The 25707-nt window shown below is 44.3% G+C and overlaps 1 protein-coding gene across 1 annotated transcript in view; it reads right to left on the reverse strand.

Moving 5' to 3' along the window:
- Positions 1-25707, reverse strand: part of FAM81B (family with sequence similarity 81 member B) — a 52780-nt gene that overhangs the window by 16269 nt on the left and 10804 nt on the right. Inside the window, exons 4-7 of the mRNA XM_074856181.1 lie at positions 20322-20436; positions 19427-19495; positions 6839-7082; positions 3627-3745 (exon numbers count right to left, since the gene is read on the reverse strand). Coding sequence (XP_074712282.1) covers positions 3627-3745; positions 6839-7082; positions 19427-19495; positions 20322-20436 — 547 coding nt within the window. The remainder of the gene's footprint in view (positions 1-3626; positions 3746-6838; positions 7083-19426; positions 19496-20321; positions 20437-25707) is intronic.

The following is a 25707-nucleotide window of genomic DNA, read 5'->3' on the forward strand; positions in this document are numbered from 1 at the left end:
TGAGCCAAGGAACCAGCGCCAGGCCAAGAGGGAATGGCCTCAAGCTGCGCCAGGGCAGGGTCAGACTGGCTCTTAGGAAGGATTTCTTTGCAGAAGGGGCTGTTGGGCGTTGGAATGGGCTGCCCAGGGCAGGGGGGGAGTCCCCATCCCTGGAGGGGTTGAAGAGTCGGGTTGACCCAGCGCTGAGGGATCTGGTGGAGTTGGGAATGGTCAGGGTGAGGTTCATGGTTGGACTGGAGGAGCTTCAAGGGCTTTTCCAACAGAGATGATTCTGGGATTCTGTAACTGTTACGTGCAAAGCAGCTAAATGCATTATTGCCGTTTGGCAGATTAGGTCTGGAAAAGAATGGGGATGGTTGGCACTGGCTGCAATCTCTCTCTAATTTGATACGTCACGTAGGAAACATTCCGCAGCTTGCCGTGAGGTCGTGGTGTTCCAGTCACACAAGAGAGATGCCAGGGAGTGCGCAGGCACCAGTGTGGATGGACTGGGAACGGTACAGAAACTGTGCTCCTATGAGATTTGCATATAAATCAGAAAGTTTGAAGGAATAAAAGACTCTGATGTTCATATCAAAGCACTTAATTAGAGACAGGAATATAGCTACCTGCTATACGTTCAAGGAGCTTTATCCTCCAAAGTCAGGGAAGGAACAGTGTATATTGGACTGCTGTACTTACCAAAGTATGGCATTTTACAAAGGGTCGAGAAACTTCCCGGGTACACACCAGGGATTTTGATTGTCTAGTACTATGTTGGACTTTCTTCTCTGAGCAACAAAAATGCTCATGAGAAAAGTAAGTACAATGCAACCATCTGTGTAAAATGCATTGTTTATTCATTTGTGCATTCATTTATTCTTTTGTTGGTGAGGCTGAAGAGAATGAATTAATATTTATCAGAAGTGTGGCTTTTTTTACAGTTGATTACCTAATTCTTATTACTGTAATACATATTCCCATGTCTAAAGGAATTCATATTAAGAGTTAGAATGCAAATAAAATATATAGTGAATTCAATGGGCATGCCACTATAGCTGAGATGCTGAAGGCTCTTTTTATTAAAGCTCACCACTGCTTGACACGTAAATGTTTACACGGTGTATTAATGTAGTCAGAAGGTCCAAGAATTAATGGACAATTACCTCAGTAATTGCAAGAGGTCTGTCTATTTTGCAAGGAAAGATAGAGTAAAAGAAGAGACACAATTTGAATTACAAGAACTAATCCACATTAATCCTTTTACACGGCAGAATACAGGAGGATGAATCATCCACTGTGAGAAAGAGCAGTGGCTCCATTTAAGGTTCATTCCATCCCAGATAGTCTTGGATGAACCTTAGGCTGCAAATCAAGGGGAAAACTGTCATTGCAAGTTTGCATTTGGAAGATTTCTATTAATTGAATAAAGGTAAATGATATGAGCACATGAATTTGTCTCCAGCCATTCTGAGGTCTCCTTAATATACATAGAAATTTTAAATCCTGAAACTGAAAAATCAAAGAAACACAAAAAACCAAAATATTATTTGTCCCCGTAACGGCAGTCCTCTGTCTGTCAGTTCTGGCTCACTCCTCAGCCACAGCGCTGGGGGCAGGTAGGCAGTCAAGGCTCGGCACTTCCAGAGCAGAACTTCAGCAGCAAGAAAAACAAGGAAGTGCTGATGATTCATGATTCTATATGCTTGAGCTTAACGGTGATCACTCACCTAAAACCGCATTATGATATTGCTGTTGAAATGCCACTAAAATGCCAGCACTGGCTCTGCAATACCAGTGTGTTTGGATGCAGCTAGAAAAACCTGCTGTTTTCCTTTTTCTCTCCTTAAAAGTGAATAGGGTCTAAGGACCCCAGCATCATAAGGTGATGACTTTGGTCCCCTGATAGTTTTTTATGTGCAATTGCAGACATGTTTTTTGGGATCCTCCCTTCTACCCGTGGGAAGGACCAACCAGCACGCCCAAAAAATGGGCAAGGAAGGAGGAGGAGGAGGGACCCCATAAAACGTGTTGCTGTGGACCTCCACGAGTGCTTGACCTCTTGCTTCTTCCAGTTGTTTCTTTTTTTCTTTATGCAAGCAGAAGTGGACTGGTCATTTTTTTCCCCACAATTTCCCTGTTTTCCCTGAGTGCTTTTTCTTTCCTCTGCTGCAGGCGAACGCTCAAGCCCAGAAGATGGGAGCAAGCCCCGGTGCAGCTGATGAAGGGAAGCATCACGCCTATGAAAATGCTGGGAGAAGAGGAGCGAGACATGTCACCCCTCAAATGTTATGGCTTCACTAAAAGCGTATCGTCTAGAGAGTCTGCCGACCTGAATTGGAAAACATCAGGAGGCTCTTGCAGGATCACCTCCTACTTGGTTCCAATGCTAATCAGCCAAGGTTTAAAAAAAACCCATCTTTTTCCTGCCAACTTTGAAAGTGTTGGCTTCAGCTTCTCATTTTGGATTCTTGGGTCTCTCTGTGCTAGTCTGGAGTCCTTCAGTACCCTATGGTTTTTTTTCCTTTCTCTCCCGGTGGTTATACATCTCTGGTTTTATTTTTTTCTGTAAACTATATATAGATGTATATTTCTCTCAGCCAGAAATTTTCTTCATCCCACCATCACATTCCTGTCTCTTCTTTACACCACAGCAAGTTTTTCCTTTCAAAAAGAGGGCTCTGGGCTGGGTACAATATTCTGGTATCCATCTCTGTGACATACGTAGAGCTAAAATAACCTCCCTATTTACTGGTCCTCTGCTTCTCTTGTCCAAGACCATACTGCTGGCATTTCTGATGTTGTGTCATTGTAAGAGCTCATGGTAAGTTATTTACCTGCCACATTCCCCAAACTTTTCAGGGGGCACTCAGTAGTGGAACAGCCTCTTTCTGGGTTTACAAAATACATTTTTTCTCAATCAGCCCACACTGCCAGTAGTCCTGGTTATTCCCTATCACCACCTTGTCCTCACTTGATCAATTTTTGTGTTATTCCCAAATGTCAATAACAGTATTTTATATGAAAAACAAATGACTGGCCTCTGGAGGGAAAAAAATCACATTAGAAACACACCAGTACAGGGACATTTGTTCCTTAAAGACCACTGTTCCTGATATATCAGTTCAGACAGTTCTTAATTCATGTGCTCTCTCAATATTACATGGCAAGTTCAACTTAGTCATTCTTCTAACCATAATATGTTGTGTTACAAAGTGCCCCACGGAAGTCCACCTGTGTTGTGTGCCAGCAATTATTTGTAGCAATGAAAACTTAACATCTTATCCAAGGAAGAAATCAAGTTTGCTCAACAAGACCTACTTTCCAAGGGAGGAAGTGAAGATTTTATTGAAACAAGAGTAGAGTTTCAGTAGGAGGAAATAACTACTTCAGCTGAAGTCTAGCCAGACTGGAGAAGAAAAAGTTCTCTAAAATGTTAAGTAAGTACGTGATGAAGAATGAGACAGGAAAATACAGTTATTTTTCCCTGGCTTGATAATTTTTCTAACATGGAGAGTGCGAAGCACGGATCTGGCACTAAAATGGAAATACAAAATGAGTGCAAAGTACATCCATGCCCACTCCTACTCTGCTCTGCACAAATTGACTAGCAGAGATCAAAATGAGGGTCATGACACATTCCTTACCTTGTCACTCTTCCACGCAGGTCTCCAAGACCCTGGATGTATTTATGGTCCAGGCTTTGAACAGCAAAATTAGTTTCCACTGCGGCACCATCCCTTGTTCTTATTTGCCTCTCCAAAACCTGCGAATTCAAGACCATTAACGCCATTTCCATTTTCTACTTTGTTCTTTTATCATTTCAAAATAGGGCTCAAAGCACCATTTATGACAGCAGGTCTAAAAGCTTGCTTTTCTTTCTTAGAGAAAGTACCTGTGTTTTCCTTTCAAAAAATCTATATCTGCATAAATAATATGCTTGTTTTTCCCTTTAAAAATGTACTTTAAGTTGAAAAGTCTAGCACACAAAAATTGGGAAATGCAAAACCTGGGACAGTAATTTCATGCTCTCCCGCAAACATCCGCACTATGTCTTGTTTTACCCTTATTGTTCAGTACCTGGCCTGATATCTGAGTTATTGCACAGTATTAAAAGTCTGATAAAGGTGGAAGGAGTAACCGCCCAGCAGGCTTCTCTGAAGTGGCTCATCCTGATGGTATCTGAGTGTGTCACAAGCATCAATTTTAGGAAGCCTTCGTGCCCTTTTACAGATAAGGAGTGGAGAGGAGGGAATGGTTTCTAAAATCTCCCAAATTTACTTCTCCCATTGAAAGGAGAGGCCTGGGGCTGATATTTCAGTGTAATTCAGCATCACACACCACTTCTCCAGGTCAAAGTACAGCTTTTACCCTTTTTAATGCAAATACCCTGCTTGTGCAAAATAGAGTGGCTTTTGTTGGCTTTTCATTTGAAATGTTCCCCACTGAGTGAATTTTAAAAAATAATAATAATATAGGAAAGGACAACTATTAGGGAAAACTTCAACCGTAAATGCTTAAAGTTTGGCAAAGTTGTTGCAGATGGGTTTGCCCATCCCGCGGCCCCTTCCCCTGCAGCTGTGTCCCTGCAAACAGAGCCAGGGGAAACATTTCCCGGCCGGCTGCTCGGAGGGAAGGTGTCGTGGCACATGCAAACACCCCTCACGCTGAGTCCCCGTGCTGCACCACTGTCCCCCTTCGCCAGCAGAAGGAGACACTTCAGCATCCATCAGAAGTGGGGCACAAGCGAGCAGAGAAAGCTGTAACAACTCTGGAGTAAAATGTTCATTCAAATCTGTCATTTGTGCTGTTATTCCTGAATAATCCTGGTTGCCCGGCACGCAGAGTGTGGATAACAGAAATACTGAGGGTAGCGGGCATTCCCAATTTTTGTTCTACGTCGGAATATAATGTTCTCAAAGGGTTGAATGTGCTGCAGAGCTCAAGGTATTTCTGGCAGCGTGTTTGGCGAGGGGAGCCTGGTGCCACGAGTCTGTGAGGCAGGACGGGACCATCGCTCCCTCGCTGGCAGAAGCAGCGCGAAACGCTGGTTCATTTGGATGGAAAGCAGCAGCCTGATCTTTACGGAGGGAAATTGATGCTCTCCTTCTCCAGCTTGTTCCCGGGGCTTCTGGCAGTGCTCCCGTCCCAGCGCTCACCACCCCGGGGCAAGAGTCAGACATGTGGTTCCAACTGACCGTCACCCCTTTGCCCCGGTGACACCCCTCGGCTGAGACACCGTCACCTCACGGGTGTTATCGGGGGTGTTGTCAGGCTCACCCCCCCTCTGCCTCTCAGTTTTTAGTTTTGATGCTTTTCTCCTGCAATTTTCAGTCCTCTCCTGGGATGGCTTTGTCAAGGGCCTGGTCATTTTCCACCTGACACTAACGGGTTTGACGTCCCTACGGGGCGTTTTTCTGGCTCTGGCAGAGGGCTGTGTTTGCTCAGGCTCCGCTTCACTCCTGGTGGCAACAGCATGCCAGCATCTTGCCCAAAGCAGCCTTTTTTGAAGGATATTCTTCCTGCTTTGGGGAAGGTTTGGAGTATGAGTGAGTCACTCTTCCTGACAGATCCTTTTTTTTTTTTTTTTCCCCCAAATGCTTGAGAAATCGACATTGCTCAACCACTCTCAATTGCTGCGTGCCAGGAGCAACCTCCGAACTTCCACTAATCATGTAGCAGCTTTGATTGACATGTCTCATTGTCCTGTTTTCTGTGCTGTCGGTGCTCTACCCTTATCAAACCCTCACAACCAAAATACACAAAGCAAACACCCACCTGAGATTAGGACTTAGAGAAGAGTAATTTACAACCAAAGGACAAGATTAGATTTAGGTTCTGATACCATCTTTGGTGTTTTTCTATCAAAACAGCCCTGTACATATTTCATCTGGATAGGGTTAGAGGAATTGCACAATCTAAAATAAATAAGTGGTTTTATGGCATCGCTTATCACCATAGCATGAAAATCTTGAAACTAAAATCAGTACGAAATGAACACAGACCCCAGTTTCAATTCAGATTAATTTCAGCTGAGCCATGATTACATACTTCTTAAGATGAATCTGCAGAAGATCAAATATTTCCTCAAGCACATGAAAAACAAAATGTATTGTGAATTCAGCGGCATTTGTAAGACATTTAACACTTCAAAGGACAAAGCAAATCTCTGGAGAAGTCTATTTCAGGATATTTTTGTATTTTACTTCTTTGCCCAAAAAAGGTTTTGGTAAGTTTCACATATAAATTTGACAATTAACAGCAAATTATCAACAGTATTTAGCCAGAAAAAGGGCATCCCATGCATTTCCAGCACAGAACCATCAGTCAGTTTAAATAAAATGTGAACCTGAACCTTCACGCTGGTCTGCACTGAGCTTTGTGAAGAGTTTCAGCAATATTTGATTATTTTTTGCATGCAGAAGTTTATATAAAGTAGTAGAACATCTGCATCAGGAAAACTAAGAAGTAAACCCAAACTTGAGTCTTGATGTTATACGTTAGATGAAAATACGAAAAACCAGCTTGTTCCTATTTCCCTTGAACCCAACCTCTGTCACTCTGACTAAACTGAAAGCAAATAGAACTTGAACCTTTGAATTAAAACACCACCAGACTTCATTAATCTGTTTTTTATCTCATTTTACTCTTCTTTTTTTTACTTTACTGTCCCTAGTCACATCCCTTCTGTTTTCACAAGCAACTGCAAGTGCAACTATACAAGAAAAATCAGAATTTAACTAAAACACAGCGGTCATGCTGAGTACTTTTCTGCTCCTGAAGCCAATATTAGTGCTGAATGGAGCACGGGGTAGAGCTGCCCCACTGAGGCAGGGAAACGCTTCTCGGTGTGTATTACCTCAATGTCCTGGCTGAGCTTTTTCACGATGCTTGTGATGGTCTGGATGTGGTTTTCCAGCAGCTGCCGGGCAGCAGTCTCTCCATGCTGACAACCTCTGCTTCCCTGGAGGTAGGAGACAATGTCGTCTTTGACCTGGAAAGCCTGATGGAGGAGGAAAGCCGTGGTCCTCTCCTGGCTGGATAAGCGCTCTTCCAGCAGGCGAGCCCTGTCTCCAGGGCGAGGAGGAGGGGAAGGGTCTCTCCTGTGAACACCAAAAACATCTGTGTGACCCCGGCCGTGGCACGTGAGCCAAGGATGCAAGTGTCGGTGGTCTCCTGTCCTCACTGGGACCAGTCTCAGCCCCAGCTGTCCAGATTGGCTGTTGTACTGGGGGCTTTGATGTTCCCGTGCATCACTTACACATCCCTGCAATACCACTGGTCATAACAGCCTCTCCACACAGGGCTAACGTTTGGGTACTGGCCCTTTTAATGGTCTTGGAACTGTAAATGACATTTTTGCAGCTATTAGGCAAAACCCATGCAGCTTAAGCACCTGGGCTTATTTTCAGAGGCCTTGAGGTACTTCCACAGCACGTTATCATTGCAATCCTCATTTTAAGCTCTTCCTATTTCTTTTTAAATAAAGGCCAAAATGAACACGCCCAGTGACCACCTTCAAAAGCACCCCAGTGCGTATGGTGATGCCCTTCAGAGCATCCCCAGGAGCACACCCTGGCTGAGGGAGAGCTCACGCCAACTACAGCAACGCTTGTGTTTGGTTTTCCTTTGTATTATTTACGCCTACCCACTGGAAAGAAGTCTGAAGTCCTAATGGTTTTCTTACAGCCAGCCTGTCCCCATCCGCCTGCTGAAAGCCAGGGGAACGCGCCAGGGGCTCAAATACTCTCAGTGAAACTGCGTATAAATATAGAAGAGAGGAAGGATGTTGCAAGGATCTGAAACTGGCAGGTACAGAATGAAGCTCAATTTAGACAGGCACAATCTGGCGTTTGAGGGAAACTAGAGTCACCGTTTACTTTTTTGTAAAAAGCCAGAGAGAAATTTAATAACTACAGAACTTTGGGTTTGCATGCTATCCAGAAAATGAAGTTTGATTTATGTCTTAGTTTAACCTGAATGGCATATTTTTTATGCTCCCAATGCTATATGAAGTACCCTTTCATCACGCAGTTTAGCTAAACCCTGTAGCTTAATGATGAAGAAAAATAATCAGTTAGTCATTTGGGAAAGAAGTCATACACGTTTTCTCCTGATCTCTGCTTTTAGACTGCTATAAATAAAAGTTCTGATGTAAAAATAATTTTTTAAAAAGAGAGGCGAAGAGAAGAGAGTTCAGCTACCCTACTCAATCAGTACACAAAATGCAAAGATGACAGTTTAATGACTGAAGTGTGCCTAAGGATACTCTGCAGCAAGTTTTACAGCCATATGGGCTGAAATGATGTTTTGCAGCTGGCTTATGTCTGTGTGTAGCAGGAGCTGCTTTACATTTGTCTGCACAATTAAGGTTTTAAAATAAACACAACCTTTGGCAGCCATGAAGTAGCAACAAGATCTGAACACTTAATTTCAATCTCTTGGTAAAAACTCTAAATATCAAAGTGACCAGCTGAGGCTGTGTGAGCTGTCTTCTTCTTGTGACAGCAGAGTTGAAAATGAAGCATGTCCACAATCTGGTTTTTTCCCCTTCAGCTCTCAAAAGCATCTTGTTTCTTACAAAACATATTTCTTAAAAAACACATAAGTAAGAAGATAATGTTTTAGGGGAAAATGGTTGTATGAGAGTTTAAGTCCAGTGAAGTCCTCTGGAGCACAGCTTATCCTCCACAGTCAATCTCAAGACTTAGGCTCCAGGTCTGGTTATGTCAGCCTGACAAGTTACACAATCTTGTCCATGTCTGACTTGTCCACGGCCGTGATTGTAGACCGTAGTGCACATGGAGTAGGACACCTTAACTCCAGCACTCTCAGGTAAGCCAGACACAAGCTTTAGCTCTTCACAATTTTTGTGCACCACGGCTCCGCTGCTGCACAGCGATGAAGAGCAATGGCTCAGTTTGAGCCTGAGCCCTGCTAAGGACTTGTAGAGAACTTAAATGTCTGATCTCTGGAGCTTTATTCCACTTAAACCGCTCTGCCTTTTCACCCGCCTTGCAGCCAGTTTCCTCCTGAGGAGTCCCAGGGAATTCCCTTCATGGGTAGCCGAGCCAGTCAGTGACTCCTGTGACCAGAAGAGACGCCTGTTGCTCTCATGTCCCTCTCTCCTGCTCTTTCCTCTGCTCCTTTTCTCCACTCCCAGTCACTCGGTCCCATTTTTGCATCCAGATCAGCACAGGAAGGAGACCTGAGGAGGCAGCGAAGGCAAAAAAAATACACAAAAAAACTGGAAACCAGCAGTGACTCATCAGGCTAACGAGAAGTTTTGCTGTCACAATTACTGTCTCAAGCCCCTTGTGAAGGGTTGGGGCCTGCAGGATGGCTGTCACAGGCAGCATCCAAACCTGGGGGACTTCTGAGCCTTTTCATGTCACTGGCCTGGAAGCCCCCGCCGGCCGGCCAGACCCTGAGCAAGCTGCCGTCGGCCCGGGGTGTGTCCCTAAATGTGAATGTCTGGGAGCACGGGAGATGGCTACCTCGTGTCAGCTTCCATAAATATCTTCCTCCTCGTTACAAGGCTGGGACTACCATCACCCTCTACCCTCTGTCACTTTGTGTCAGTTTGAAGGCTCATATGCATAATCAGGGCGATAAAACACCCTCAATCCTCTGTCAGCACTGGGAGATTTACCAGAGACTTAGATCCATCATTTACAGAAATTAATTTCTGCCATGAACCTTGTTGGCCTTCTAATTTAATGAAAATTTTAGGTTTTGTTTGGCTTTAGGAGAACTGATGTGGATTTAGAAGGTCCAAGCCACTTTGATTTATTAATGACCTCCTTCAAAAGAGCTGAGTATGTGCAATAAGCTAACCCTGCAATCTACTGCTCTAAATACATCAATTACTACTATCAGTCATTATTAACCGCTGAGTGGAGAAGCCAAGGAGGTTTTCAGATTCCAAGGACTTCATACCCTAGCAGTACTTTACACCAGTTTCTCCTCCCATGTCAGAATGTTTTCTGCAGGCAGAGCCGTCGCCTGTGGCTCAGGGCCAATGCGGATGAGATCCTCTGGTCTCCAGCTGAAACAATAAAGCTTAAATGCTTAAATATCCAGGTATCACCAGCAGAGATACTGATAGAAAATTAAGGAAGCTGACTGAATAAAAGCTCCCTAGTCCTGGATAAGCTGCAGCAGGCCGAGGTTTAGAGAGCCAGGAGGAACTGGCTGTATCAGGAGACATCCCAACCCTGAGCTCAGGTGCTCGTGGGGTGTTGAAGAGAAAGCATGTCAAGCAATTGGAAGAAGAAAAAGAAGTGGGGAAGCAAGATTAGTTGTGTCAGGTCTACAATCTGAAGGCTGAGGCTAGCAGAGATGACAGGAGCTGGATGGAGGTGGGGAGAGGAGAGCGAAGAGGTAGGTGAAGGCAGTGAGGGCCATACTGCTCTCACTTTATCAGGCAGGAGAAAAATGAACGTGCCTCTGTGTGACAGCCCCAACCTCACTCCTCCCCATGACAAGTGTCACTGGAGAGGTGCAGAGGCATCTGCAGGCTCCAGTGCAGCTGACTGGCACAGTCACATCCCTCTTTTGGAAATTTCTTCAGGAGAGGCAAAACCAGGGCTTGCCACAGGCTGCTGGAGACCACGCTCTAACTGCTTGCACTGGGCAGAGCCCCGTTCAAAACAGTCTGCGAACAGACCACGGTTCTACAGCCCCTCGCCAAAATAATCCCTCTTCGTTTCCCTGTTTCCTGTGACCTTTCCCATCTCTTTAGTTCCCTGCGGTGCCCAAGACCTTCCCTCCCTCCGTCCCTCCCAGTAACGAAGCCTGAAAATCTTTTCCACCACCCTAGAGGCATCACACCTGGGGTAGCTGCAAGCTGTGTTCGTGTTTCTCTGTGCTGCTGGACAGAGGACCAAATAAAACAAAATAAAAATCAAATAAATGACCCTCCCTTCACACTGAAGATCAGCCCTGACATTTCTCTGCAGCTCTACAGGAACACTGAGTCTCTCTAAACATGCAGGAAAATCAAAACTTTGAGCACTAAGCTTCCATCAGATCTGTTTGAAATGTCCCAGGAATTAAAAAATTGTTAAAAGCAACTTCACTTCTCATGAAAAGCAGACAAACAGCAATGCAGGGATACTTGCAGTTAATTACTGCACATAGGGAGAAAAAAGATTCAACTGGGGCAAATACTTCTGGATGCTGTATTTCCTGTATTTTCTTTGTTTATGTTTGTTACTACAGAGAGTGGTTTAGTCAAAAAAAAAAGGAGGGGCATATGGCTCCTAGAAAATAACTTAATTGTTCTGCCATTTAGACTATCAGCATTTCCTAACAGACTTTTCTGGTGGTACAGCTGCAGTTTCATCTTTGGGAAACCAGGTTTAAGTCCGTGGCCTGCAGGGTTAAAGAGACTGTGAGAAAATATCAAGAAAAATCAGAGTAGGAACGTTTATAAATGTGACATCAAGGGCAGTTAATCATTTTGCCATTACTTAAAATTCTTCCTTCAGTTCTATGGGAAAAAAAAAAAAAAAAAGAGTAATTTACCACCATGGCACTTCATGGTCGTGAGCAATCAACATGCACCTTCAACTCACATGGACCTTGAATGTTCTCCATAGATGCAAATCCATCCTCATTTCTCTGCTTATTCAGCTGAGAGGGAGCAAGGATACAGCTCAAGGAGAATCTGGACTTTTTCTGGTCAAGCTGCTGACAGGGACGTAGGAGAAAATACATCTGGCCTAAGCACAGACTATGTATTTCGTGCATTGTTCCTCCTGACACAGGGACTTTCTCACCAGCGTGTCCCACCCTGACCACCCACCTCCACCATTCCCACGCGGTGTTAATGTCAAAAATGAGTCCCTGCAGTGCACGATGCTACTGATCGAAGGACAGGACTGAGAAAGCAGAGATGTTCCTCAGAGCTGAAAAATAGCTCCTGTCCAACCCAAGATGTTGCACGACTGAATTAATTCATATATGGCATAAATAATTTATTTTTTGTTTGGCTTCTGGAAATCCATACCCAGGAAGAATTTTTATAACCGCCACCGAGCAGTTTGACAGCGACTGCACATCCTGAATATTTTTACCTGCTGGGGGTAGAGCAGTCTGCACTTTGGAGGTAGGTCACTCTGCCCTTCCTGCAGTGCCACAGTCACCCTTTCTTCCCCATTATAACCCAGCTGCCAAATTTTTCCATCTCTCCTGAGAACTGGGGTCTGTGCCTGCTGTGCAAAAGCTCTGTTAAAATATACCAAGGCCAGTTTTAAGAACTGTTCTGAAACACGCAGTAAATCTGGCCACACGGAATGTTTTCACTGAAGCTATTTTAACACAGATCTCGAAAAAGCCTTCCAAACCTTGCAGAAATTTACTGCGCTACAGTATAAATTACGTGCAGCTGCTGTTGCAATGCAGTGATCACTATTTACCTCCTGGCTCAGTTACTCTAAACATTTCCCATACTTCAGCATGGGAAAAAAGGTCTCTACAAAATCTCAAAGCTGGCGCTGCATTATCTCGCATCTTTTTTCCTTAGTTGAAGCAATTATCCACGGCACCTTCCGTGCTTGCAGCGGCTCCAGAGTCCAGAGGGAAGAAGCCCGGTGAGCTGTGGGACTTGACTGCTCTGAGACAGCTCACCTTGAAGAGTCGTTGAAGTTGATAGCTGAGAGCATCACGCTTTGGCCAATAAAATGAACAAACAGAAGTGCCAACGTTTTAAGAAGAGTTCTTATTAGCTTATTCTCCCAGCTAGTCAAATTAGCAGGTCAGATGTTTGAGACAGGGGCTTGAGACAGTGTTATTGCCCAAGCAGAAGCGTCACGATGCCAAGCAGAGCAAGGAGTTGTGAGTCTGTAACTGCATCGTTGCAGGGCGGGAGCTCCAGCAGTGCCTGCCACGAGCTGCAGGTGGGACTCGGGCTTGTGCTCACCCCAGTGACGTGATTTCACCTTCCTCCGTCACTGTGGCACTTGGAGCAGACGTGGAAGTGCAGCATCTCTGCCGTGTGAGCGTGGACACGAGCGGCCCGTGAGGAGGGGGATGGAGAGGCCAACTGCGACGTCAACAGCCATGAGGATGGCTCCAGCACCTCCAGCATCTCCATGTGCAGAGATACAAGCCTGCCTGGCAGCTCAGCGTTCAGAAAGCTTGTGATCTTCACTGACTGTCTGTGAAACACACCTGGGCTACTGGTAAGTTGTTGGTGGGTGACAAGGAGAAGCCAGGAGCTTCCCGTGTCCCCCAGCTCTCCCAACAGCAGGGGAAGCCAATCCTTGCCCAGAGGCGAAGGTGATGGAAATGATGATCTTATTTCAGAAAAATACCTCCAGCCGGTTCTGGCCGTGAGCAGAGCAGAGCCTGGGGTGGGTCAGGATGGGGTGCTGGGAAAGGGCAGTGCAGGGACCAGTTCACCATGGGGACTGGAACCCACCCTATGGGCGAGGGAACCGCAGCAGTGCGGGAGAGCTGCTGCCATGTGACCAGCACGTGGAGCTCCAGGAGGACCTCAAAGGTCCTGAGAAAGTACATGAACGGACAGCAGATGTTCGTAATACCTCAGCATGAACCACTCAGCTCATGATAACAGCCTTCCTCCCTGTTGTAGACAGGATGCCACAGAAATCTTCTACACGGAGCAGCGCAATTCATAACCAAGGTTACCCTGGGAAGGACTGTAGCTTGGGAATCAACGAATACTGCGAGGTGGTGAGTTGAATTTATTTACATTGTTCTCAAAGTAACCTCCTGAATAAGATGATTGGGGATGTGACTCATGTCTTGGTATTTAACTAATACGGATGTAAATGGTGATGTATGTCCAAGAACACTGAACATAAGGTCCCGTTTCTAAAATTATTATCCCTTGTAGCTATGAACAAGCCAAGGAAAAATTCATCAAGTAGTTTATTTTTAATTTAATATATTTAATATTAATGTATTTTTAATATATTTTTAATTTCTTATATATAAATGCCATGAATTATTATCTGATTTTTATTTTAGGTATTACAGAGCACTTACCCCATTTCTAACACTAATCAAATAAATCATTATGAAGGCTTTTGCACAAAGAGAAACGAGACTATAAAATAAGCACAAAATTGCATACCTCTCTTAAATAACCTACACACAACAAAGATGCATACAATTCCTCATAAAACAAAAAGTACAGCAAAGTAACATGAAATGCAGTGCGATAAGTGCAGCACAATGTGACTGCAGTTTCGGTAGCGCACCCGGCTGCCCCGATCTAGCACTGAGGGATCTGGTGGAGTTGGGAACGTCCAGTGTGAGGTTAATGGTTGGACTGGAGGATCTTCAAGGGCTTTTCCAACCTCGATGATTCTGTGATCTCTTTTTATCTCATGGGGGTCTAACGCTGATGGGTGGGTTGGGCCAGCAGCAGAGCAAAGGTCTGAGCTCCTCCATCCCACCCCCAATACCACCATGATCCCAGGACACCCTGGAGGAACAAGGGTGGGGATTTGGGGGTCGTTTAGCTGTTTTTCCATGCTGTTTCTCAAGAAGCAGCAGAGCAGTCTGGGACACAGGAGAAAAGGCAGTGGGCGAAGGGTGGGTGACCCGGACCAGAGGTGAGCAGAAAATATTTGACAAGCTTAACTCCAGGCGTGTTCCTTGCTAAAAACCAATAACAAATGTTCTGCAGCACAACCACAATAATGATTTGTCAGTGTTGCCTAATTACTTCTGTCATGAATTAAATAATCCTGGTGCTCCTGTTAGCAATTCCTTGATAACATCTGTTGAACAAGAGGTTTCTAAGAAACGATAACGATCTAAGGAGTTCAGCAAACGGCTTTCTCAGCCCTCTGCTGTGCTCAGAGCTGTATCCTGAATTTTTATTTAAACGAGGCTGAAACAAGAGCTGTCTCTTCCCATACTAAATAAAACCCAGACAAGCTGGGATGCCTTGCAGAGCCGAGTTTAGAGTTGTTGAGTATACCCAGCACAGCGAGTACTGTTGAGTAGACCATTTAACAGCAGGAAAAACTAACATCAGTGAGAACTTTCTGGGAAAATGGCTCACTATCGGTGATCTCTGCTGTTAAACTGAAAGCCATGCTCCAGGGGCAGTGGGCTGCTGCTTGGTGGGGTTTGAACATGGGCTTCAGGCTGGGAGGATTCGGTTTTTTCTTCTTGGTAGAGCTCTTGGTTCAACTCTTAGCTTGCTTACTTCAGCTTTCCTCAGTTTTAAAACTGTGTGGACTTTTAAGTCTGGCTGGACTTCCCCTATAACACGTTTCATCAAGCAATCTTGCGGTGGCTGAACACAGGAGACAACCTTCAACAACTGATTTCAACCCACATTTTGACATAGGATCAAATCTCCAGAACTGGAGGCAAAACCTGATGGTTTATTGCCTGCCCACCACACATAAATTTTTAACATTAATGATATAATTCCCCTCACATTTTTATCACCACAACAAATTGGTGGCACTGTAATTGTCTAAAAGCAGAGATACCAAATACATGCAGATACTTTTAAAATATTTTGAGATAAGTCAGTCTGCAATGTTGTGCAGAACATGGCTTCATTGAGTATGAAATTGTGTAATGGCAGGTATTTTCCCCTTTTTCCTGGACCAGTTTCAGTCCCTATTTATGAAGTCAAAGGTAGAAATATAATTAGTACTTGCACGCAGTTTGAGTGTTTGGCTCTGTTAGTCTGGGGCTGCATATCTCTGCCTGTGCTTGAGGAGGATGCTGTCTGCAAAGGTTTTTCTTAGGAAGTATTTCTTTGCAGAAGGGGTTGTTGGGCGTTGGAATGGGCTGCCCAGGGCAGGGGGGGAGTCCCCATCCCTGCAGGGGTTGAAGAGTCGGGTTGACCCAGCGCTGAGGGATCTGGTGGGGTTGGGAACGGTCAGTGTGAGGTTCATGGTTGGACTGGAGGAGCTTCAAGGTCCTTTCCAACCCAGATGATTCTGTGATTATCTGTTCTAAGAAATCCAACTGCAGGCCTTATTTGCTCTGTCACTTAATCACATTTGCAAAACATCACTCCACCACCTTGCATCAGCTTGCAGAAAGGTTTGTCTTCAGCCCTCCGCCCTGGCACCTCCCAGGGCTTTCCTCTTTTTTTGAGGAGCATCCCTTGAGATGCTCTGGAGGTGGAGTCTTCCTTAATCTGGCTGTGGGCATGCTCAGAAGATACCTGTGTGCTCAGAGGAGTCAGCAGACCTTTAAAAAGCCTCTCAAAATGAGCCTGGAAATGAGGATTACCTAAAAGGCCCGGCAAAGGAAAGGCTCAGAAGAGTTCTGTGTTTTTGAACACTTTGTGTCTGGACGTGGGCGTTCACGTGCACAGGGTGCCAGGAGGTGTTTGTGCCACAGACCTGGGCTACGAGATCCTCCAGACCTCTGCCCGTGGCTGCCGGGAGCACAAAGCTCACCCTCCGTCCCGCGCTGCAGGAGGCTGCATTAGACAGTTCTAGGTGGGCTTTCAGCGCACCCTCAGGGTCTTACAGACACTTCCGAGAGCAGGACAGGGTCTGTGTCAAGCTGGACTTTCTCTCCTATGCTTTCAGCAACACCACCAGGCTCAGGAGGTTGGGGAAACACGGCTGATTTCCCAGGGAAAAGTCTGATTTCAGATCCAGGAGGAATGACTTTTGCTTTTGTCTGGCTGAATCCTCCCCAGGCGGAGGATGCCAATGCGGGTGGCCGTGCGGTGAGGACAAGGGGCAGCTTTCCAGGCTCTACCTGTGGTGCAAACAAGCAGCGAGGCCCTCAGTTCCCGGGGATGCCAACCCCACAGAAACGTTCGTTTTCAAAGAACAGCAGCGAAAGGTTTTATTAGATAGCGCAAACGTGGCACAATGTGTTGGCTGGCATCAAAGGCACATCAAAGAGGAGAATATCCAGGCTGGTAAAGCTGGCAAATAATCACAGTTTAAAATCACATGCACCAGGAAGAAATTCTGTTTTCAGTGATTCAGAAACAACTTTCTCAAAACCAGTACGTTTGCAACAGTGTTGTCAAAAGCAACACTTTTGGTCCATAAATGTCTACAGTGGTTTCAATGGTGTAAAAACTTACACAGATGTTTAATAAGAGTTAGACTGGATAATAAACATTTTCCTAACACTGCTAGTGAGAAATCTGAGTAAATAACCATAACATACTTCTGTCTGTACAGCATTGCTTGCACTGCATCGTGAATTAGGAATGCATAAATTAAGATTAATAACATACATGGTTATGACTCTGTATGAAAAACAGTGGTAAAGGGTTTCTGGAATTCAAATGTCTGAGCTGGTGCTACATACGTAATACCTGCTTAGACAACAGCAGTTTCATATATAAACTTCTTAACAAAAGTTTTTGAAAGTATAGAAAATAACAGAGCTGCAGACTGGGACTTGTATAAATACCACCCTAGTGCCAGAACAGCCCCAAATTGTCCCCTTTGACAGGAGCAACTGAAATCCTCAGGGAAGTCATAAACTGTCAGCTTTACCCTGAAACTGAGAGATTCCTCTCCCTTGGTCTTTTGAAACTTCAGCTAATCCTAATCCCGGACAGCTGGCTCTCCAAAAGCAAGTGCCAGGGCAGCAAAGGTTGTGTCTGAACGGCACCAGCTCCGCTCCCCCCGCAGCCAGCAGCCGCTTCGCAGGTTTGCTGAGCAGACCAGAAAAACAGCAAGCAAACCACAGACACGCCTGCTGCTAACCCCCCCAAAGTCCTGTCCCCTGGGAGTAGGCAAAAGGCTTTAAATTAAGAGTAAGATCTGAAAGGTGCACAAAACTTGCCTCCTTAGCATGTTGTAGAAGAAGCAGGCAGGCGGAGGGGCCACCGGGTCCCTGGTCAATGGGGACTGCTGCTGCCAAGAGGTTTGTGTTTGCTCTTGTCTCCAGGAAACCCCAGTGCCTGCTCCGAGGAGGAAGCGTGCTGAGGATTAGTAGCTGCGTTTCTCTTGCATAACCCATCTAAATTGCCGTGCTGGAGTCACGATCTCTTGTCCTCATCCAAGAAAGGGTGGTGGGGCTGAGGAGCTGCTGCTCCCCCAGCCCGGCAGGAGAGGAGCCGTGGTGGGGTTCTCTGGGTGACAAACCCCCAGCACTGACTGCTCCATGGTGGGGGCTTGGCCCCATCTCTGGAGGTGTGTGGGTCCCTCCACCTCCAGCTGAGAAGAGCCCTTCAGCTCCACCTTCAACACCCCCCCAGGAAAGCCTTGGCACAGCAGGTTGCCCTTCAAGGGAAATACGTGATCACAGGTGAATAAATCACAAGTGATTTGCAGATAATTTCCCCATGACAAGTTGCACAAGACCTCGCAGGAACCTCTTCTGAAGGCTTGTCATTACTGTTCGCCCAGTAGTTGTGGTGTCAAAGGGGTGAGAGCTGAATTGGCAGAAACACCCAATGTCATTCTTCATTTCCACGTGGTCTGGAGAAATGTAAACCTGTAGCCAGCATAAATGAGACGAACATCCAAGAAATGGTAAATGCTGCTGTTTCCATGCAAGGTCTTGCACGCAGGGCAGCCGGTGGTAAGATGTAAGGACCAGGCTGCACGTATGTGGTGCACGTCATCATCAGCATCTGGAGGTACAGAGAGGGATCAGACCCAAGCAGCCCACAGTGTGAGTGATCTGAGAATCACGTTTGACAGCCCTCTCCTTATCAGTGAAATCTCCCAGCTTCTTGCTTGTGTTACGCAGTGTGGATGTGCAGGGGACCACAGAGATGATCACGTCAAGATGCAAAACATGAAATGGCAGTGCCTTCCCTTTTATTGATGCTTCTGCAAATAGAAAACGAGTGGTTTTCTACAAGTATATGTCAGAAGCAAGAGTTGAATATGTAAGAAAACTAAAAGGCCCTTTAGGAAGTATCACTGAACCCAGGCAATATTTTAGCTTGAGAAAGTGGCCTACAAATCAGTTTAAATCCTTCTGTGGCACTGTGGAGGTAAAGCACCATATAGTGACCGCTGGACGGCTCCCCCTGGGCAGCCAGAACACTCCACGGCCAAACATTGGGGCACCCCTTCTCAGCTCTGCTCCCGTCAAAACGACCTGCGAAACCATCCTAGGTCAGCCTTTGGAAGTTCAGCTGCACTGGGTTCTGGAAGAGGTGAGAGTCCTGTCTTGTAGCACCCATTTTGGGAAAGATGGTGTGAAAATCAGCCTCCTGGCTGAAATAAATCCACCTTCTGACGCAGCCGGGGGTGACACACTCCCAGGCAGTATCACAGCACTTGTCTCCAAGGACAGTCGGTGTTTTGCCATTAGTTTGGGTAGAGGAACCAAGTCCAAAATCCACCCTAACTGACTGCTTCAAATTTACCTGTGTGCCCTATCTGCTCCCCAGGGATCTCCTTTCCTCTCTCCAAAATAACATTCTAGGGTGACCAGAAGAGGAACTCCATATACATGTTGCTGAGGAAAGGGAACATCCTAGAAGTAAGGGTACTGCCTAATTTACCAATCAAACTGAAGGTTAGCTACTGTTAGAAACTCAGATCCACTAAGCATCGAAGATTGCAAGGAAAGTCTGTGAATAAACAAATTAAAAAAATAATTAATCACCAATATAAAAAAATAAATATATGTTTTCAGCGAGGAGTTAAAATTATTTATGTATGATTTCGGGTTGACATAGCGCTGAGGGATCTGGCGGAGTTGGGAACGGTCAGTGTGAGGTTCATGGTTGGACTGGAGGATCTTCAAGTGCTTTTCCAACCTCAATGATTCTGTGATTCTGTGACTTTCCAAGATATATTTCAAGACTCTCTGAAGGTTTAACCTACTTCTCAGATAGAAGGTACAAATAGGAGATATATATGCTCCTTATATATGTAAATATTCCTTTATGCTCATTACATGTATAGATATCTATCTTTCTTTCACAGTACCAATGCTCTGAAGAGGCATAACAAATAACGGTCCGCAGTGGGATGTTAAGGTTGAGACAAGAAAGGCCCTGAGAGCAATCATCTTAAAAATGAAGAGTCAGATCAGAAGATTTTCATGGGGGGTCAGAGGCTCACATTTCATTTCTTTCTTTGACTCTTGGAAAAGGAGGAAGTGGTTTTTTGGGTATTTTTGTTCCTGTTTCTCTAACCATGGAGTAAATCTGAGCTGTGTTCCCAGCCCTGACAACTATATTTTGGTGGCAAACACAACCCAATAAGAAGTGCTAAATAGAGAACCTGAAATCTAGCCAAAAGCCAGTATTTTGCTTGTTGAGGGGAATCTATAGAGAAGACAGAATAACTGAAAATTGTTATTAAATGTGGCAATTGTATAAAAAGTGTAATTATTGTATTCAGAATTTTTGTCAGGGTATGACCTTGAGAAGTACGAGGTAAACCACACACGTTTGAGCTTTCTCAAGTATGTCCTCAACTTGCTGCTCTTTTAACGGATCCCACTGGCTTGGAACAACATTTGCAACAAACCAGAGAGAAGTGATGACTGGGAAATCCTGACTGCCTGAGCATAAGAAAAGCTCAAAGTAAATTACTATAATAATAAATTATCTTATTTGTAGTGCTGGTCTCTCTTTCATGCCAACAATTGTTATTGCTCGAATTGAGTGGTGGAAATTCTTTTCCTGAATGGAAAAATTAAGAAAAAATGAATCACACTTAGGTATTAAACTGAAAATTCTTAAGTTCCACTGGAAAACTTGTATTTTCCAATATAAAGCATTATCGCTCTTAAAGTACTTCTAAGCAGCTGCAGTAAGAGTTTAAAGATATCATTTTTGTTACTTCTTAAAATATGTTGATACTGATATACTGTCTTTTCAAAAAGAGGAAAAATCCAGACTTGTACCGCACTGGATAAAGGTTTGGGGTTTTTTTATAGCCCCTCCCAAGAGGAGCAGGAATATACCCTTAACAAGTATTGCGATGGACTTACTTTAAATTCATTTTCAATGGAAAATATTTCAATGCTGTAGTGTCATCTGTCAACATCGGGATATTAGAGTAAATATTATTGAAATAAGATAGAACAGTCTATCCTAAAGCAGGTAGGGTAGAAGGCAACAGGGTAGAGTCACTGTTTTCTTAAGTTTGTGACTGAAACACCTGTTTTTTGGTCACCAGGTTGTCAGAGCAGCTGGGCTGGGTGGGCAGGTCCCTGTGACCCCCGCAGACTAGCGCTGACCTTTAAAAGACATAACGAGAGGTGCCTCTTTGCCCAGCAAGTGCCACCACCTCTGGGGCTGGTGCAGTAACGCGGGTTGTGTTGCAGTCCTCCCCGGCGCCTTCAAAATCTTCTGCAGGTCTTGCCCCAACCCTTTGTTGCACCTCAAGGTGTTCCTGCTCATGTCTTTTCCGGCGGTGGGAAGGAGCAGAAGGACATGTAGAAATTCGCTGCTACTAGTTTCAGTGGTGTTACACATCCCTGAAGCCAGAGGATGGGTGTCAGAGGGCCTGGTGTGGGCTTGGGTTTGTTGTTGCCCCAGGAGGAGCACCAGTGACGGGCTCCTGGCATCCACCGCCGCCCGAGGAGACCTTCTGCCGCATTCTCCCCAAACGACAGCACGGTGACGAGTGGCGTTCACGGTGCCTGTGACAAGCTGTGTTTTCAGGCAGATGGGCTCCCACGTCTCTTGTACCTCGGAAAGCTCTCCGGGGACCTGGCAGAGCTGCCGGGTAGCCATGTGTTTCCGAAGGCAGCCCCTGCACGGCGGGCTATGTTTAGCGTGGGGAGGAACAGATGGGCTGTTCGCACGGCGCGCGTGCAGGCTGGATTCCCTCGGTGTGAAAATAATGCCTATCTCGTCTAGACAGGGTTTAAATGGAGGCAGGGAGGATTCTTGTGGAAGAGGTGCCTGGATCTTCCCGTGCCAGGTTTTCACCGATGGTGCACTTCTAACAGGAAGGTAGGCTGCTCCGAAATCAGATTTCTTGGAAGTTTTCCATTTACTGCAACTTTTCTCAGTCATATCATTGTGTTCTGCGTAGACAGTGCTACCTGCTCTCGTGTGTGGCACCCTGTGTTTCTACCTTTGTTTCTACTCTTTCCAGTTATTTGGACTTCTTTTGGTATTCTATTCTTCAGTAATTTTATCTATGCAGATTAGTGCAATTCTTTCACTGTAGATAGTTCAATAAGCCACAAACTCACTAAGAGCAAAAATAAAAATCCAAACTTTTGATACGCGTCTCAGTAGTGACCCATATAAATTTATCAGCTAAACCCTTTCCATGTTACTTTAAGACAGCTTTTGTTTATGAAGTTGGAAGTTTTGAGAAGCAAAATGAGGAGTGGGGTCCTGTTTGTGTAAAAAAAATCCAAAGCTCAGGAAAGCACACTGTGATTCAACCACTTAAATACAGTATGGCTAGCTCAGAGGTGGGCCACAGTTTTGTGACATAAACCAGAGAACACCATGCAAGGAAAAAACCCACAAAAGATAATGAAACCTGATGGCTGGTTCCATCTCATGACCTTTTGAGTACAGCTGTGCACAGAGGTGGTGGCTGCCGGGCGGGAGCTCCATTGAGGAGAAACCCTTGGGAGGAAAGATCAGAGACAATCACTTGTATGGGAATCACCAACATGCAGCTGTAGTCACAGAAGACTGGGGTGGGAGCTAAAAAGCTTACAGATACTTACTTTTCTTTTTTTCTTCTTTTTTTCGGGGGGGGTGTGTGTGTGTAACGTGCATCTGAATAGCACCAGGATTTGGTTTCAGATGGGAGCAGGCCATTAGTGCAGACCTGCTCTGTGAACTTGGACTTGGTGGTTGGGTTTTCACATTCCAAATGTAATTAAAATTATTGCAGTTTTTAGTTCAGTGTAAAATCTGTCAATTCTAGCTTCTGTAAGCAAGAGTCATGACATTCTCTTATAACTGAACATGCCAAGCTACAAAGATATACGTAGCAAGAATATGAAAATGGAGGGTGTCGGTGAAGCAAAGATGATACTGCAACAGATTGTATGTGTGTGTGTGTACACATGCAAACAGTATAAAATGCAAAATTTTGGAGCGTTAAGCACTTGACAATTCAGGTCACTTTATGTTAAAACATCTAGAAGACAAAAGTAGCATGATATTACCACTATTCCCATGCATCAGACCACTAGGTCTAGAGTGATGTGCTGCTTTACCCTTTTTTATTTGCTGAATGACTAGACAGTTATTCCAATTAGATTTTATGGCTTCCTATCTGAAGGTTATTAGCTCCACATAAGTAGGAAATGTTGTTTCAATTATTTTAGCTGGACATATGGTCATAATATTTTCAGTGATGAGCACAACAGAAGTATTTATTAAATTCAGTGAATCAAATCAAGTACACTAGCATACCTAACACAGCACAATAATTAAATAAATACCACTATAAGAGAATCTGGCAAGAATATAACTGCTTTATGCCATGATTGAATTAAGTAGAGACTTATACTGCTCATGAAACATAGTAAAGCCCAAGTATAGCTATGCACAGGATATTGCAATGAGCCATTCAGATTCTGCTAATGCTTTTTTTATAGTTAGGAATAACATGCACTTTGTAAACAAATTAAGGAACTTGCCTTCATAACTTTTTATTGTCACCTGACTCTTCTGAAGGGGATAATTTGCCTGAGGTCAGTTACATGTTACCCTTGGAGAAAGTTCATTATATATTTACATTAACACAAAGATACACCTGCAAAACACAGAACTTCCCTGGGGCTGTGGTCTTTTGCAGACATAATTAATACAGCCGACTCCATTTCTCTCAGTATGTTTATTCTCCTCTTAACTTTCTGTCACCGTGAAGGTCTTGTAAATCTCCTTCAAAGTGAGAAACATTAGCCAGACTTATTTCTCAATAGGATGAGAGGGGAGTAAATTTTTAAATTTTTGTAGAAACATGAAATTGCTAGGTATTTAAACCTCTACCTATTTTTAGTCTTTTTATCCTAATGATAGGATATTTATTAAAGGACATAACATTGAGTAATGAGCATAGCAATTTTAGGGATTAATCTAGAAAAAGAGCAAAGATATTTAAGGGCATGTGTCAAGGTGTTCGAGCACCCACAGTCATTATTACCCTCTGGTCAACAGTGTTGAGTCTGCAGTAGACGGGCAGGAAAGTAACTTCTGCGCTATGTGTTCTCAGAAGAAAAATCTCCTCTGAGCGTCATCCAAGACAAAAAGATTGAGAAAAAAATTTATTTTGTAGAAAGAGCAATAAATGTGCTCCCAATTATTATTTCTTGTTTCACTTTAGCTTGGATTCTTTCTAAGTACGCTCTTTCAGCAGCATAGCCTGCTGTTTCTGGTTTTATTACAGAAATGAGTGCACTTTACGAGCTTTGTGTATCACTGAAAAAAAAAAAAGATGATGAAAGCTGCTTAATATTAGCAGCTCTAATGCTGATGAAATAGAAAAAAATATGGCTGCCAACCTCAGTTAATCCTAAAAGGAGAACAACTATTGCAGCTATTACTGGGATTACATACATGCAGCGGGGAGGACACATTTGCTACCACGCTGTAAAAAAACTCACAGTAGATGAATCCCCATATTGTCAGCAAAAGTGCTCCGTCATGAATATATTGAGCTATTGTAAGATGTAATATTGTAAGATGTAATAAAGGTGTAATTTCACATTAGTGACATAGCAACATAGGTTGTTAAACAGATTGTTCTAAATACAAAAAGTATTTGGATATTCTGTTTTATAGTTGCTAGTCTTGTGCGATTGATCCCGTGGTATATTTTTATCAATGCTTGATCAGTCTCTGTATGAGTGTGATATTAACACTGGACATATCAACCCAAAACTTTAAAGTTTGACCAGGTGACTAAGACATGTAACAGGAAAGGCTGAGCAGCTCTAAAATAGGCCACCCTCCCCATAATCTCTGCTCTCATTCAAAATCATTTATTGTTCCAGTTGATGCTCAGGAGTGGAAAATGCTTTATGTAACGAAGCTCAGTGCAGTGAGTTTAAGTCCCTTTCAAAAACCCAATTTATTTATCACCCTTCTGACCCTTGCTGGTCCTCACGGCAGGCAGCTGTAGGGGAGAGCAGGGTGGGACCAGACAGGTCATCACCAGCCACTGCAGGTAACAAGTGGCTCCGGCTTCCAGACCTGCTCGTGTGTGTATGAAGACATCTCTCCCTTGAGATGTTGTCTCTGTGCTTTAACTCAAATATTATGTTGCTTCCTTAGGCAGCTGATTGTTTTTATCCCTAGTATTTATTGTCAGAATGGTCTTGCAATTATTTTATAAGTCGCAGTGCTTGCAGTGGTTGTGGCAGGGTCAGTTTTAGTGTGATCCCCTCTGCTGGTCAACACTTAACTTCTATTTCAGTATTATCTCTCTGAGAGGTTCAGTGAAAGCATGAGACAGCCTGTATAAACTCTAATGCAGAATGACTCTCTTGACAGCCATGGAGAAGAACAATTAAAGTAATTTAAAGCTTGGAGCAATACAAATATAAAATCATCTTCACAGAAGGAGCGGACATGTAGTCATGTTCCTCTGAATGTCTTGAGACTCACAAAAAACGTCAACATGAATGAGCCTTTTTTGGTTAGTGGAGAAAGCAGGAGCTGGCTCAGAGAAATGTACCTTGTAATGTAATTGAAGGAAGCAATTTGGCATGCAGCTGATGGTAGAAATTAAATCTATTTGGTTCAAATATTTTTCAGTCAAAAAATATAGAACATTTTGTTGCCAATAGAGTAAACCAAATTTGATGGAAACTGGCACAGAGTCCAGGATGAAAAAAAGCGCAAAG

Source organism: Strix uralensis, chromosome Z, assembly GCF_047716275.1.
Source record: "Strix uralensis isolate ZFMK-TIS-50842 chromosome Z, bStrUra1, whole genome shotgun sequence".
Classification (NCBI taxonomy): Eukaryota; Metazoa; Chordata; class Aves; order Strigiformes; family Strigidae; genus Strix; species Strix uralensis.